Source organism: Anoplopoma fimbria, chromosome 17 (genome assembly GCF_027596085.1).
Source record: "Anoplopoma fimbria isolate UVic2021 breed Golden Eagle Sablefish chromosome 17, Afim_UVic_2022, whole genome shotgun sequence".
NCBI lineage: Eukaryota > Metazoa > Chordata > Actinopteri > Perciformes > Anoplopomatidae > Anoplopoma > Anoplopoma fimbria.
Window position 1 is genome coordinate 25,491,003 of NC_072465.1, and position 14,257 is coordinate 25,505,259.

Consider the following 14,257-nt stretch of genomic DNA (forward strand, 5'->3'; position numbering starts at 1 on the left):
ACAGAGTCAAGTGACATTAGAGGATCCAGAAGTGGAAATGTACAGTAGACCATGTGATTAATGAGTAATACCTTTATTTAAATCACAAAGAGACAAGAAACTCTCTAAGCAGCAGAGGAAAAGGGAGAAATAATAAGAGTTTTCTAAGTACATTAAAGCATTAGTGTTAAATAAGTGGGCCTATATTTATTTATTTTTGCTCAGCATTTGTTTAAAAGCTTTGGTTACTATTTACTTAAAGATTAAGACTTTACATGAAAACAGAAAGCCAACCTTTAGTTTAGTCTACGTTGTTAAAGTACAAGGTCTGAAATATCAGCATCCCACTTTACTGAGTGATAAATTCATTTAATTTACAAATATATATTTTAAAAGTTGTCCCACAGATTTTACACTTTAAAAAAAAAGTAAAAGTAACTTTTATCTGACATAAAACACAGCCTGACAGTTGATAGTGTGATTTTATTTATTTATTTCAGTTGTCCAATGCAGTATTTCTACATACCATGTCAAGTATAAGTGGTAAAGCATCAATTTATACTTTATTTGCAGCTGGTGATTACTTAATAAACACTTAATGACTTAAAGAGCTTATTATTGGTTTGATAAATAACTTACAGACGCTTCAAATTGTATTTTTTCAGTCACAGCAGTGGAGACTTGAGACATAAGAATGTTTAACTGTAACTGTCCCGCCATATAAATATGTTTTTCAAAATGTAATATTCTTATTTTTTTCCATGTGTAGGTCTCACCTCTAACTTCTCTTTTAAATACTGTCGGACCAAACTCGGACAGTAAGTATAAACTTTTAACCCCTCAGAAGTTTTCGTGAATCTTTTTCCAGCTTTCAGAAACCACACCGTTATTTATAAACCAAAATGTTTTAATACGTATAAAAACAACAACAAAGACAACACACACACACTATCGGGACGAGGGCGTTCTATACATGAAGAATCCTACAGAAAAAAGAGGACATGTGTTTTCTACCGTGACGGCTTTGAATGCCTCACGCTCTCTTGTTGTCGGCTCCAGTCAAGTGATCCGGGTTGAGGGAGTTTTTCCTGTGACACTGCGCTCTGAGGGGAAACAGTCTGCACCTCAAACAGGCTGCTCGTTCAGTCTCTTCTATGACATGAGGCTTTGTGTCTCTTTGTTTTTAAGCCCGTTTGGTGGCTCTTTCACAAATCAGTCCATTCCCCCAATGTCGTGTTGTTTGTACGACTGCGAGACCAGACTCCCTGCAGAACAACACAGATACTTGTCAGACGGACAATAAGACACTATTTACACAAATATTCTGCTTAGATTAGCTGTGAATTCTCATAGAATAGTTTGAATAACGGTTAAATCTCAAATGACTGCCAGATACCGGTAGCTCATTAGAGCCAAGTAAAAAGCATTGGCAACATTTCTCAAGATAACATTCAGTAAAATCAACATTTCCAGAGAACTAAGTGCATCAGTAGAAAAACTGGAATGTCAGACTCACCACTCCACTAAAAACACTCTCTTTTTAACACCAATACTTTTTTAATTCACTACTTAATTAGAATCACTTCTACTTTACCAATTTGCAATTAAGGTTTGCAATTAAGGTTAAAATACTATTCATAAAATTTGACACTTCCTGCAAATGTTTCAATCTGCTGGAAAGGATTTTATTGTGAAATATCTGTGCAGGAAGTGTTGGGTTTCATTGATAGTTAGAGAGATAGTTTGTCATTTCAATGATAGTGGTGCTTCAGTAGATTAGATTAAAGGAATAGTTCAACATTTTGGTAACTAGACTTGTTGTTGTTTAGATGGAAATCAATCATGTCTGTGTGTCACAGTATGGAGCTGGAGTCAGGACGTGGTTAGCCTAGCTTAGCATAAAGACTGGAAGCAGGGGGAACAGCTAGCCAGGCTCTGTCCACCTCCAAGCATCTCTAAAGCTCTCCTTTTTTTGACACAGAGTTTATTTTCTGCAATAAACTAAAAATCCAATCTGCTTTTTTTGGCAGGAACCAGTGAGATGCTAATTTCAAAATCCATAATCCCTGCAGCGCTGCTCAGGCAGCTCCACTGCACGGAAGCAGAGTCAAGAAATCCAGAACATGACTCCCAACAAAACCACAAACCTTTTATTTGACATTTCTGTTTGTGTAGGAGATTCATATCGACCTTCTCATCTCACTTTTATAAAGAAAGCAAACAAGTTGATATTCCAAAATGTTGAACTATTCCTTTAAGAATATTTACACTAGATTTTGGCTTTGTTTTTCATTCTTGCGGTCTTCAGATTTCTCAAGTGGCTTCACTGATAAAACAAGCAATAATGATAAGAATGTCAGACTGAAAGTAAACGTTTAATCTAAGATATGATTATACAGTCGATTTATTTATATTTGTTCATCTGAAGCTGAGACAGACCAGTGTTGTGTTGGTATGCATCGGTCTTATTAGTAAGTACATAATAACCTATTCATCTTTTAATACTTGACATATGCTGTACACACACACACACATATATATATATATATATATATATATATATATATATATATATATATATATATATATATATATATATATATATATATATATATATATATATATATATATATATATATATATATATATATATATATATATATATATATATATATATATATATATATATATATATATATATATATATATATATATATATATATATATATATATATATATATATATATATATATATATATATATATATATATATATATATATATATATATACATATAGATATATGTATATATATATCCTGCACATCTGCATCGTTCACAGAGCTGTTGGAAGATCAAGGATTAAATCAGACATCAATACCAGCGACACACACACACACACACACACACACACACACACACACACACACACACACACACACACACACACACACACACACACACACACACACACACACACACACACACACACACACACACACACACACACACACACACACACACACAGGTAAACAGAAAAGACAGGACCTGAGCAGCGCTGCTACACACACATGTTCAAGTCACATGACAAGCCCGGGTAGCGAGGTGGGAGTGGGAGCAGGAGGGTCAAAGGCCAAGCAGGAAGGAGATGTAGTCTAGCCAGCTAGCCTGTGGGAGGGAGGGTGGGGGGGGGGGAACAAGCTGCACCATCCCACCGTTACCGCGGCAGCACCCGTCTGCCAACTACAGTCCAGCTTCACCAAAGTTCAAATGATGGCGTATTAGTCAGAGCGAGGCTGAGGTCAGCAGAGGTTATGCAGTCAGAAAGCCACAGTCTGAGAGGAGTCTCTGTAAAGACGTCTGCTGACAATCAGAAAAGCTGGTTTCTATTGTTCCGATTTCACATCGTCAATCCTAAAAAATGATGTGGTGATGTTTTAGTCGACACTTGTTGAGCAGCCTGCAGAGTTTCTGTTTACTCTCCACTTTGATCTCTCTTTGCAAAAGAATATTTAGCCAAGAAAGCTGACCTGTGAGCTATAATTTACGCATGAAAAATGAACTAGTAGAAACATCTGCAGCTGAAAGGTCGGCCCGGCTTTATCACTGATTACATAACTTCAAGGACGGAGTATTATCCCGTCTCTATATCTGAGGTGGTGTCTTTGTTTCAGTTCTCACGATAGCCTTCAGAACACAAACACACAGCCCTTAAAAGAATAATGGGTTCATACGAGGTATTTTTCCTCAGAAAACGGGAGGAGATTTAAACAAGAATTCCAAGTATTGAAACCCTAAATCTAAAATGCGTCCGCTGAGGCGGGGCGTCTACTTCCAGGAAAAAGAAGAAAAACAAAAAATAGTGGAAAACATAACATTTATCTTGTAGATTGTAAGATAGAGAAAAAATGTGACCATGGTTACTTTCCCTTTAACATGATGATCAAATCAAGACAAGTATTTAATGAGAAAAACAAATCTAAACTATGAAACTATGAGAATATAATATCCTATAAATATCATATATAATGTTATATAATATATAACATTTTAGGGTCATATCACTGATCCCTATGACCATATTGTGTTTTTCAGAATTTCCTCATTACACAACACAATAACTTTCCTTTCATAACATTGTTTTTTGAAGAATGAGCTCCAGTCAGATTCTGGACTTATCACAGGACCAGATCTCATCTAATGAAACACTGATACACGTTGCAGATTCTGTGTTCTGCCCTCCAGACTGTGGCTTTACATCATGCGGGTCTGCGTCAGTGAGCTGTGGTTGGTTGGTTGGTTGGGTGGGGGGATGGGTGGGTGGGGGGTGAGGGTTGGTGTTGGGTGGAAGCAGTACAGGGAGACAGGCCGGGCTGGTGAGGTGTCAGTCAGACTGAGCAGAGCTCCCAGACCAGCAGCAGCAGCAGCAGCAGCGGTGGTGGCGTTGGCGGTGGGGGTGGGGGTGGTGGTGTTCTTACCTGAGGCCAGGCCCCCCTCTGCCCTGCCCTTCATCCCTCCTCCTCCTCCTCCTCCTCCTCCTCCTGGGCCAGAGCTGCCCAGGGCCTCCACGGGGAAGGAGGGCCGCTCGCCCCTGTAGGGCTTGGGCCTGAAGGGGAAGTCTTTGTCTTTACCTTTGGAGCCTTTGGGCCGGCCCGCTGTCTTCTTCTTGGACTTGCCGTCCCCCTTCACTCCCAGTAGGGGGTGCACCTCTGAGGAGAGGGAACAAAGAATACCGACAATTAAATTATGATTTGTTTTGGCACGTTGGCTAAATTCTGTACATGTGCTAAACTTGGCTCACACTGTAAACTCATCATAATGTACATTTCCACCGTGGCTGTGCAAGTGGACAATTATATCAGCAACAAAACTCTGTTTGTTTAGTTTTTGGGGGGAGAACTTTATCATTTTATTTTGCTAATTTAATGGACTGCCTCGAAAGAGCAAGTGAGAGCAGCTGCTCAGGGGGACGACTGGCAAAAACAGTGTAGAGACGGCATATTTTTACATCTCAATTGTTGAATAAAGGATTTATTTAGACCGGAGCACAGTTGTTGAGTTTGCATAAAGTTTGTTTTATGATGAGATAAGGCAAATAAGTGGGCCTCAGTTTGGTGAAAGACAGACACTTGAACCCAGAAGGGTTACGGTTCAGTATGGCTGTTCAATAAGGAGAAGAGATGTCAGAAGATTTCCTTTCTTGACCCTTTTGAGATTATTTTGTTTATTCAATAGACTTAAAAAAAAAAAAGCTAAAAGAGCTTTTTGGAACGAAGCAAACTCGACACTGAGACTACGAGAAGGGGGAGTGGCCGATTGGAAGATTTGAGCATATTGCCAAAACCTAATTTCCAAAACACTAATTCAGCACAACATCAGTCATCTCATACTCAACACTTATACTACTTTAATACTGCTTTCATTCACTGACTCCGTGTCTACTTTTTAATCCCATGCAAATGTGCTCATCAGTACTAAACACACAGCACAGCAGAGGATGATGGGAATGTGGTTGCAGGTATTTCATGATAAACCGAAGTATTGGACCGATGGAATTCTGATCTGATGGCTACTAAGTTTTACAAGTCATCTTGAGGGGAACTTGAATGTCTGTGTTTAAGAAATGTAAAAATGTAGTTCTATGATATAAAAATACATCACTAAATACCCCTCATACATTTTGAAGCTTTTACGCGTCATAAAAAAGGCGGTTGCTAACAAGTGACTAAAAGAGACTACAGAACGCCGTCACACCGACCAGTCCACCTCTACAGCACCGTTGTTTATAACCTAACGTCAGCTTTTTACTTCTGCCGATTGAAATTGGTGTTCATTGCAAAACTTGGATTTTCCACCAGAGCTTATTTTTTCTGCAATAATCCAAAAGAAAAAAAGAATCACATTGGGTTCTTGTGGAGGTAACCAGTGGGATGCTAACTTCAGGAGACGGTCTGCAAAAATACGTCATGCCTGCAGCCCTTTGCTGCATCTTCTGGGTGTGTTTATTGCTGCGTTTCTCTCTCTCACCGTCACTGGGGACCCCCTGCAGCTCGATGGTGGTGGTGCGAGCCTTCTTCTTGGCCGGGCCTCCTTCAGACGAGGGCTGCCTCTGCTTCTTGTCGCCGCCGGCCAACGCCTCCTCCGGGGTGGCCGTCTGGACTGCGGCGTCCGGCGGGGGGCCGAAGGGGTTTTCCTCTGGATCCTCCACCTCGGGGGCGATGGGCAGGTACAGCAGGGCTTTGTAGTCCTCCAGCTCCTCATCACTACAGGACACAAACACAGAGGAGACTGTCAGGAGGAGAACAGCTCAACACGATCAGCATCAAGCTGGTTCTCAGTTATGACACTTGGTGCTAAAGGGTTTTGATGATTCAGGGTTCAGATCAGGGTGAAATGGATCAGATCAGAGAGGGAACTGTATTTGCATTAATGTAGAAAGCTGTATTGTTGTATCTCACCTGCTGCAAAAAGCAACTATGGGGTCAACAGTGGTGACATCCACCTCTTCATCCTCCGCTGCGTCTGCACCTGTAACACGAGGACAAGTTCATTTCTGAGGCAGAAGGAACCAATGAAACCAGTTCACCTGGAAGCAAAACAGGTCATGTCCCATTCTGATGGGGTAAATGCAGATTTAGGTGATAGTGAGGATGTGGGTGACATGCTGAATAACTGAGTCACTGCTTTCAAGAAGGGAGTATACAAGAAATGAATGGACTGTTTCTGGATTAACAGGAAACGCATAAACATAACTGTAAATGTGGAATTGCAACAACTAAATGTGTCTTAAGCAGGTGAATGCAAAATGTCTTCCCAAAGGTTTTATACTTATTTGTTTAGCAAATAAAATACTTTTCTGGAGCCGTTTCAGCCCCACCCACAGGTTATTTAGTGTTTCAAGCTGTGAGTAACTCTTCAAATTCTTCTATGCATTGCATTGTGGGACATCAACAGAATTCTGATAGATTTAGCCTGCTTACTGACATTTTAGTTAGTTTGTTTTCAGTTTGAATCTGCTACATACTCAGCAGCCAGTATCTAGTTTTATGAACAGGGACACGTGTTGTTCGGCGACTGTACAGTATCTATGTGGATTGTAAGTGGAGACAGCATACAAAGAAATACTCCTCATACTTTGGCCTTTGCCAAGAAGCTTAGCAGCCATGCTATACAGTAAAGGCTTAGCTTGAAAGTGTTTAGATTTCTTTCTTGTTTTATCAGTATTGTGTCCTATAAACTGTGCATTCTGCAGTTGATCGGTTTGTTTCCAGAATACAGCCCTGCGTGTGTTCTCTACCTGTCTGCTCGGGTTCACTCTTGTCCTCGTCCTCGATGTCGAACTCGGACTCTCGCTCCTCGTACTCCACATTCTCGTCCAGCTCTTTGAAGTCTGGAGCAAAAGCGCTCCAGTTTTCCTGCAGACAAACCACCATGACACAATTTCACATCTTTGAATCTTGTTTTCTGAGTATCACAAAGAGTAGAGTGTAATCCATCTGTGACAAGGTTCATTAATGTACACCTAGCTGTTATTGTGACTGTCTACATACCACTTGGTTCTGAGCCCAGATGGACACCACTCCGCTGGAGATGGAGGCGATAATGGGACGGACAGGATGCCACTGGAGAGAGGTCAAAGGTGAGATGGGTGAATTATCTGATTGTAAACAACACAGCGTCTCAATATGAAGCTGAAAATACGTAAACATGTAGTGTTGAGTCATTGTTTAAATCTCTACACAGTGTTCTATTGCATCCTTACAGCAACATCCAGCAGCAGCTCTCCTCTGGTTCCATGAAGAATCCTAACCAGGTTGCCGATGCTCTTCTCCCAGATGTAGAGGGCGTGCTGCCTGGCTGAACCGGCCACGATGTACTCGCCATCGCCGGAGAAACAGCAGCGCTTCCACGGAGTCCTGAACACAGAAAACACAGAAAACACAGAAAACACAGGTAGAGGACATGAACAAAATGGGATTAACACAGGAAAAGAGGGACGCAACGCTATGGAATGCAACACAAAACAACAGCTCGCAAGACCTTGACATTTCTTTGTCAGACCACTTTTTACACAAACAGTTTGGTGGTAACTTCTCACTTTATTTATTACCTCAGTAAACATTGTAAACATGAGGTTAAGGCTTCAATTGTTAGCTTCAAGTCTTCTTCAATACAGCATGATGTTCATTTAGTCAATTATGCTCCATTTAGAGTCAAATAGACCATAAAGCAGAGTATGCTTTAGGGATTGACAGGTTGCTGCTGATACGGTGTCTCTACCTCATTGACATTCGATATATGGAAGAAAAAAAAAACATGGAGATGGCGAAATCGCTAAACTCCAAGTTTCAAAACCACAGTCCTCGAACCAATGGGTGACGTCACGATGACCACATCCACGTTTTATAAACGGTCAAACTGCAAGAAAGCTCGGCAAGTCTACCACTGCACTCTCCCACGTAAGTCAACATACCTGTTTACCAGGTCCTGTAGTTTCTGCATGGGTTCAGGCTCTCCGTCTCGCCCACACGTCAGTATCTCCCTGCCATCATACACCCTGATGATGCGGTCCGCTGTGTTTATGAGGAAGCAGCTGCAAAGAAAACAGGACAGGTCAACAAAAGTGAGGGGATAAGAAAAGCACAGCAGAGCTCTGCTGTCAGCTGTATTCTGTGGATCATGTGTAGATTCTGTAATATGGATCTGTTCTTCAGTCAACATGGAATCAGTTCGATTGTGTTACAGAGATAAGAGAACTCCAAATGGACTACAGCCCGGGGTTTTCACTCCGTCTTGAAAATCAAATTTGAACGCACCAGACCGTCAAGCTGATAGTGAATGCTCAGAGCGCCCTCTGCTGGCTCTGAAGGCACACTTCTGCAAACCGTCTGTTGCTCTTATAGAGAATACATTTTGAATGTGTACAGGTCATTACAGTTGGAATACTGGCCACGCTTGAATTTTTTTTCGAATATCAAATACAAAAAGGGGCAGCCCCTCTGAAGCCAGATGTTCAATGTGTTGTGTTGTCCAGATTTTCATCCATACAGGTCTAGATACTAGTGCTGCAACAGTTCATAAAACTCCGGGTTCGGATCGTATCACAGATCAGAGTCACGGATTGGATCACAAATCATATCGGGACAAAAGGAAAAAGTGAGCAAATGTGACTTTCTGATCATGTTTTTTACTGCCGATAATAAGTGCTTATCATTGCTGATTGTTGTTTGATTATAGCAGCTGGCCTACAAGGCTCCATATCGGCAGATAACGATAACCAATAAAACATTGCTTCACACTGTGATGGTTAACATTAGACTGAGTAATCAATCCGTGAACAATCGTGAGGTGGGTCTGTACGGGTCGCGGTTGGACAACGGTCCGTGACACCACTACTAGATACTGAAGGACTTCCTGTCGCCTCTCACCTGCCCTTGCGTGCAAATTCAATTGATTTGATGGCGGTGGTGTTGCTGGTGCCAGTTGTCACTCTGAAGGAAGCCACCAGCTCCTGAGTGTTTGTGTTCAGCACCAGAATCTGCAACAACAGACAGAGGGAGACACGATGGTGAAGGAAAATGTGTAAAATGTGATCAAGAAGAAATTGACAAAAGTTTGAGTGTTCAATAAACATTTATTTCATCTGATCGACAGTAAAATAATGCAGGTGGAAACCGGTGCAGTCTATGTGGAGGGCTGCTATCTGCATTGTGATCTGCTAGTGTCTTTTTATATTTCATCACTGTCCATTTTCTAATTATTTTATTACCTCTATTAAATTCATATTTACCTGTGCTGTCTTAAAATGCAGTCGTGTGATTGAGAGGTGCTCTGTGAATAAAGTATTGACTGACCTTTCCCTTGGCGTTGCCGGTGTAGATGTACTCCCCCGCCTGTCGAAGGCCGCCACCACATTCAGGTCTGAGTCGTCGTCCACGGGCAGGACGACGTGTTTGGAGTCGGACAGAGTGAGCAGGACCGGGGCCGACTTCATGGGACACACCAGCACCTTGTCCCTAAATCACAAACAGAACGTCCTCTTAGTACAAAAAGGGTAAGTGTCTTAACTTAACTTACGGACTGATTTTAGGTAAATTAAACTGTGATGTCAAACACATCAGATGAAAATAATGGACACACAGGTGCCGTCGGGTCACTCACATGTCTCTGGGGTGGCACTGCAGTTTCAGGATGGGTGACGGGAAGCGGAACCTCTGGTCACAGTCTCCCGACAGGACGTCCCACTGCGAGACTATGTTGTCTGTGGAGGCGCTCACCAGCTTGTGACCGTCACGACTCCAGCTGCACGTGATATAAATGCATGTAGTATTCATCAAGTCATCATGATCAAGAGGAAGCTGAGGATGTGTCGGAGTGTATCTGCGTGCGGGTGTGTGTGTGTCTCACCATAAGGAGCAGACCGGGTGGATGTGTGCGCTGATGATTTTGGCGATGCCCCGTGTGAGGAAGTCCCAGATGACGATGCGCCCGTCGTTGCAGCCCACCGCCAGCAGGGTGCCCCAGCGGTTGAAGGTGCAGGTGAGGGCCATGCTGATACAGTCCAGAGTGCCATCTGCCTCCTAATAACAAACACAATAACAAAAGAAATATACAGCCAGAGAGTTTGGATCAGTCCGCAATTGTTTTCCTTAATCAAAAAGATGAATCTCCATGTGTATGAGATGATTTCAACCAGGATTTCTATTATATGCATGTGTAGATTAAGAGCTGGTGGATCACCTCTGGATAGTTCTGCCCGAAAGATTCTAGGAGAGAAATAACAAAGAGACAATGATGAGAAACATTTAAAGAAACGTAGTAACACTCATACACTCATACACTCATTCACGACATACTTAAGTGCCGGCTGACTCACAAAACACAATCTTCCACTAATTCAATTCTCATAAACATGGTACAGATATTTGTGAGGTGCGGCAGAGTACATGGAATAGCAGAAAACTCAAGGATCTATTCATTTTTAGAGAGATAACTTTTACTTGTCTGAGATTCAAGTCAAATATACATTTCAAATACATGAGGAAATAAGCTTGAGTACGTCCAACACTATAAACTTTAAACAATTAAGTTGAATATTCACCGGAAAGAAGCAGGAAATTATCCATGAGTAAAGTGAGAGAAATCTTGAAGTTTAATCCAAAGTCTGAGCCAGTTATTCATAAGAAAGAACTGTGTGGACATTTACAAGGGGAAAAAAAGCATTTACTCATTTTTTTTTTTACATTAATAGAATTCACCAACAAATAGGGTGAAGCAGCAAATTTACAAGAAACGTGTCCTACAGCAGTCTAAAAAGAGAGGAAAACTTTTGGGTGTACAGTTTTCCAATTAACACAAGGGCACTGACAGCAGAGGCTTTAAGGGGGAATGTTGTTTTCAGATATTCTGAAATGTCTTATCCCAAAAACTTTTATTTCAATAACATTTTTCACAACTTTCACCAAAACAATCTAGAATAAGCACTTAGGGGAGGAGGGGAAACATATGCATTTATTAAATTGGGGGTGAACTGTCCCTTTAAATTGCATTTCAAAGTATTTTTTCTCAGTGTGGTATTAGTACTTTCATCTGAATACTTCCCCTCCACTTTATCCCCTCAAAAAGTATTTGTTTTTTTCACCTGTCTGAAGATACCTATAGTTCAGCATGTAATGAGAATTTGGAGAGTTGAAGAGATAGATATCTTTAGATGTTTAAAGATGAGAAACGGGTACTAGACGTCGTACTAAGAGTCTTATTTTGGTATAAAATCAATTCTCACATGTGTAACTATTCAACAACACAATACTTGAGACTTGTCGAAACTGGAAGACTACATCGACTGCTTAAAGCCCTGACTTAGATTTTATTCTCTTTCTGACTCAGATATAAGATCAATCTCACAGCTTTCCCTCCATCCAGACAATAACAAACCAGCTGTGGAATAAAAAAACATTTTAGACATTTCAAACCTGGACTAGACCATCATATACAACTTTTTAAAAAAAACCAATTATTAGGCTTTGGTGTATTTTTAAGACTTAACTATATTAGTGGAAACAGAAAAAACACCATTTCCATGCTTTTTAATGGTGTTTTTTTACATCCTCATATTCCTGAATATAACTATCTGTCATGTGGACCAGGTGTGTGTTGTTTTATCACCACATCACCCTTTAAGGGGCAATAACTCGCAGCTTTGGGGTAATAAATGCAACATAATAGACAATGTATGTCTGAAGATACCTATAGTTCAGCATGTAATGAGAATTTGGAGAGTTGAAGAGATAGTATTTCTCTGCTGATTCCTCTTTCTTTAGATGTTTAAAGATGAGAAGCGGGTCCTAGACGTCATATTTTGGTATAAAATCAATTCTCACATGTGTAACTATTTTTGCTCCAACACAATACTTGAGACTTGTCAAAACTGTAAACTACACCGCCTGTTTAAAGCCCTGACTTAGATTTTATTCTCTTTCTGACTCAGATATAAGATCAATCTCACAGCTTTCCCTCCATCCAGACAATAACAAACCAGCTGTGGAATAAAAAAAACATTTTAAACATCCTAGATCAGAATATACAACTTTCTAAAAACCAATTATTAGGCTTTGGTGTATTTTTAAGACTTAACTATATTTGTGGAAACAGAAAAAACACCATTTCCATGCTTTTTAATGGTGTTTTTTTACATCCTCATATTCCTGAATATAACACTAACAGGTACTATCTGTCATGTGGACCAGGTGTGTGTTGTTTTATCACCACATCACCCTTTAAGGGGCAATAACTCGCAGCTTTGGGGTAATAAATGCAACATAATAGACAATATATGGGGCTAACGTTAGCATAATTAGCTTCTATTACTTTAACCAACATTTAAAGCTTCAAACAGACCCAGTTTATACACTATAAACACACATAACGTGTACATAAACACGCAGCGTGGCTATTCTCATAAACGTGTTTAATTTGAAAAGACGTCCCGCTTTACGGTAGCATGCTAGGCTAACGAGCAATGCTAACTATTAAAAGCATAAAAATACACCGATGTGAGATGAATCAGGTATATTTAGAACAAAGGCGACATGTATATATAATTACCGAGCAGATCTAGGTTCATTGTTGGACGTGTGAGGACTCAACGACTTGTTTTTAAGGATTATTTCACTTGATTTCACTCGTGTTTACTTCCGCTGTGAGACTGGCGCCGAGGCTCCAGTGAGGACCCCAAACAGCGCGGCCTGGAATGTGCCTGAACAGAAATACAGACGAAATAAATAAATAAAATAAAAAATACCCTTTTCTTCACTTATAATGATAAGTCACTACGTATGTTTTCTTAAGTTTAATATTTGTGGGACTAAAAGGTTATACGAAATAGTTTAAATAATGATAATATAATAATAATAATAATAATAATAATAATAATAATAATAATAATAATAATAATAATAATAATATAATTATAATAATAATAATACAATAATATAATATTATAATAATATAATAATAATAATAATAATAATATAATAATAATAATAATTAATAATAATAATAATAATAATAATATAATAATATAATAATATAATAATATAATAATATAATAATATAATAATATAATATTATAATATTATAATAATTATAATATATATAATAATAATAATAATATAATAATTTAATAATATAATAATATAATAATAATAATAATAATAATAATAATAATAATAATAATAATAATAATAATAATAATAATAATAACTGGCTGGCGCCGAGCCTCCAGTGAGGACCCCAAACAGCGCGGCCTGGAATATGCCTGAACAGAAATACAGACGAAATAAATAAATAAAATAAAGAATACCCTTTTCTTCACTTATAATTATAAGTCACTACGTATGTTTTCTTAAGTATAATATTTGTGGGACTTGTAGTTTATTTTTTATTTCCATTTGATGCTAAATTATACTTCTACTCCACTACATTTATCTGGCAGCATCAGGGACGAGTCACCATGCAGATTAAGGTTATACGAAATAGTTTAAATAATAATAATAATAATAATATAATAATAATAATAATAATAATAATAATAAATAATAATAATAATAATAATAATAATAATAATAATAATAATAATAATAATAATATAATATAATAATAATAATATAATAATATAATATAATAATAAAATAATAATAATAATAATAATAATAATAATATAATAATATAATAATGTAATAATATAATAATATAATAATAATATAATAATAATAAAAATAAT

At 38.7% G+C, this 14,257-nt stretch overlaps 1 protein-coding gene across 1 annotated transcript; it reads right to left on the bottom strand.

Moving 5' to 3' along the window:
- Nucleotides 1-1,017: 1,017 nt before the first annotated feature.
- rbbp5 (retinoblastoma binding protein 5) lies at nt 1,018-13,210 on the bottom strand. Its single transcript, XM_054616417.1, is given in 15 exon segments — nt 1,018-1,244; nt 4,455-4,685; nt 6,004-6,239; nt 6,435-6,504; nt 7,274-7,391; nt 7,527-7,598; nt 7,739-7,892; nt 8,450-8,569; nt 9,405-9,514; nt 9,831-9,868; nt 9,871-9,992; nt 10,138-10,278; nt 10,384-10,556; nt 10,717-10,742; nt 13,081-13,210. Coding segments are annotated over 15 exon segments (1,683 nt in total). The 5' UTR covers nt 13,100-13,210; the 3' UTR covers nt 1,018-1,191.
- Nucleotides 13,211-14,257: the final 1,047 nt, after the last annotated feature.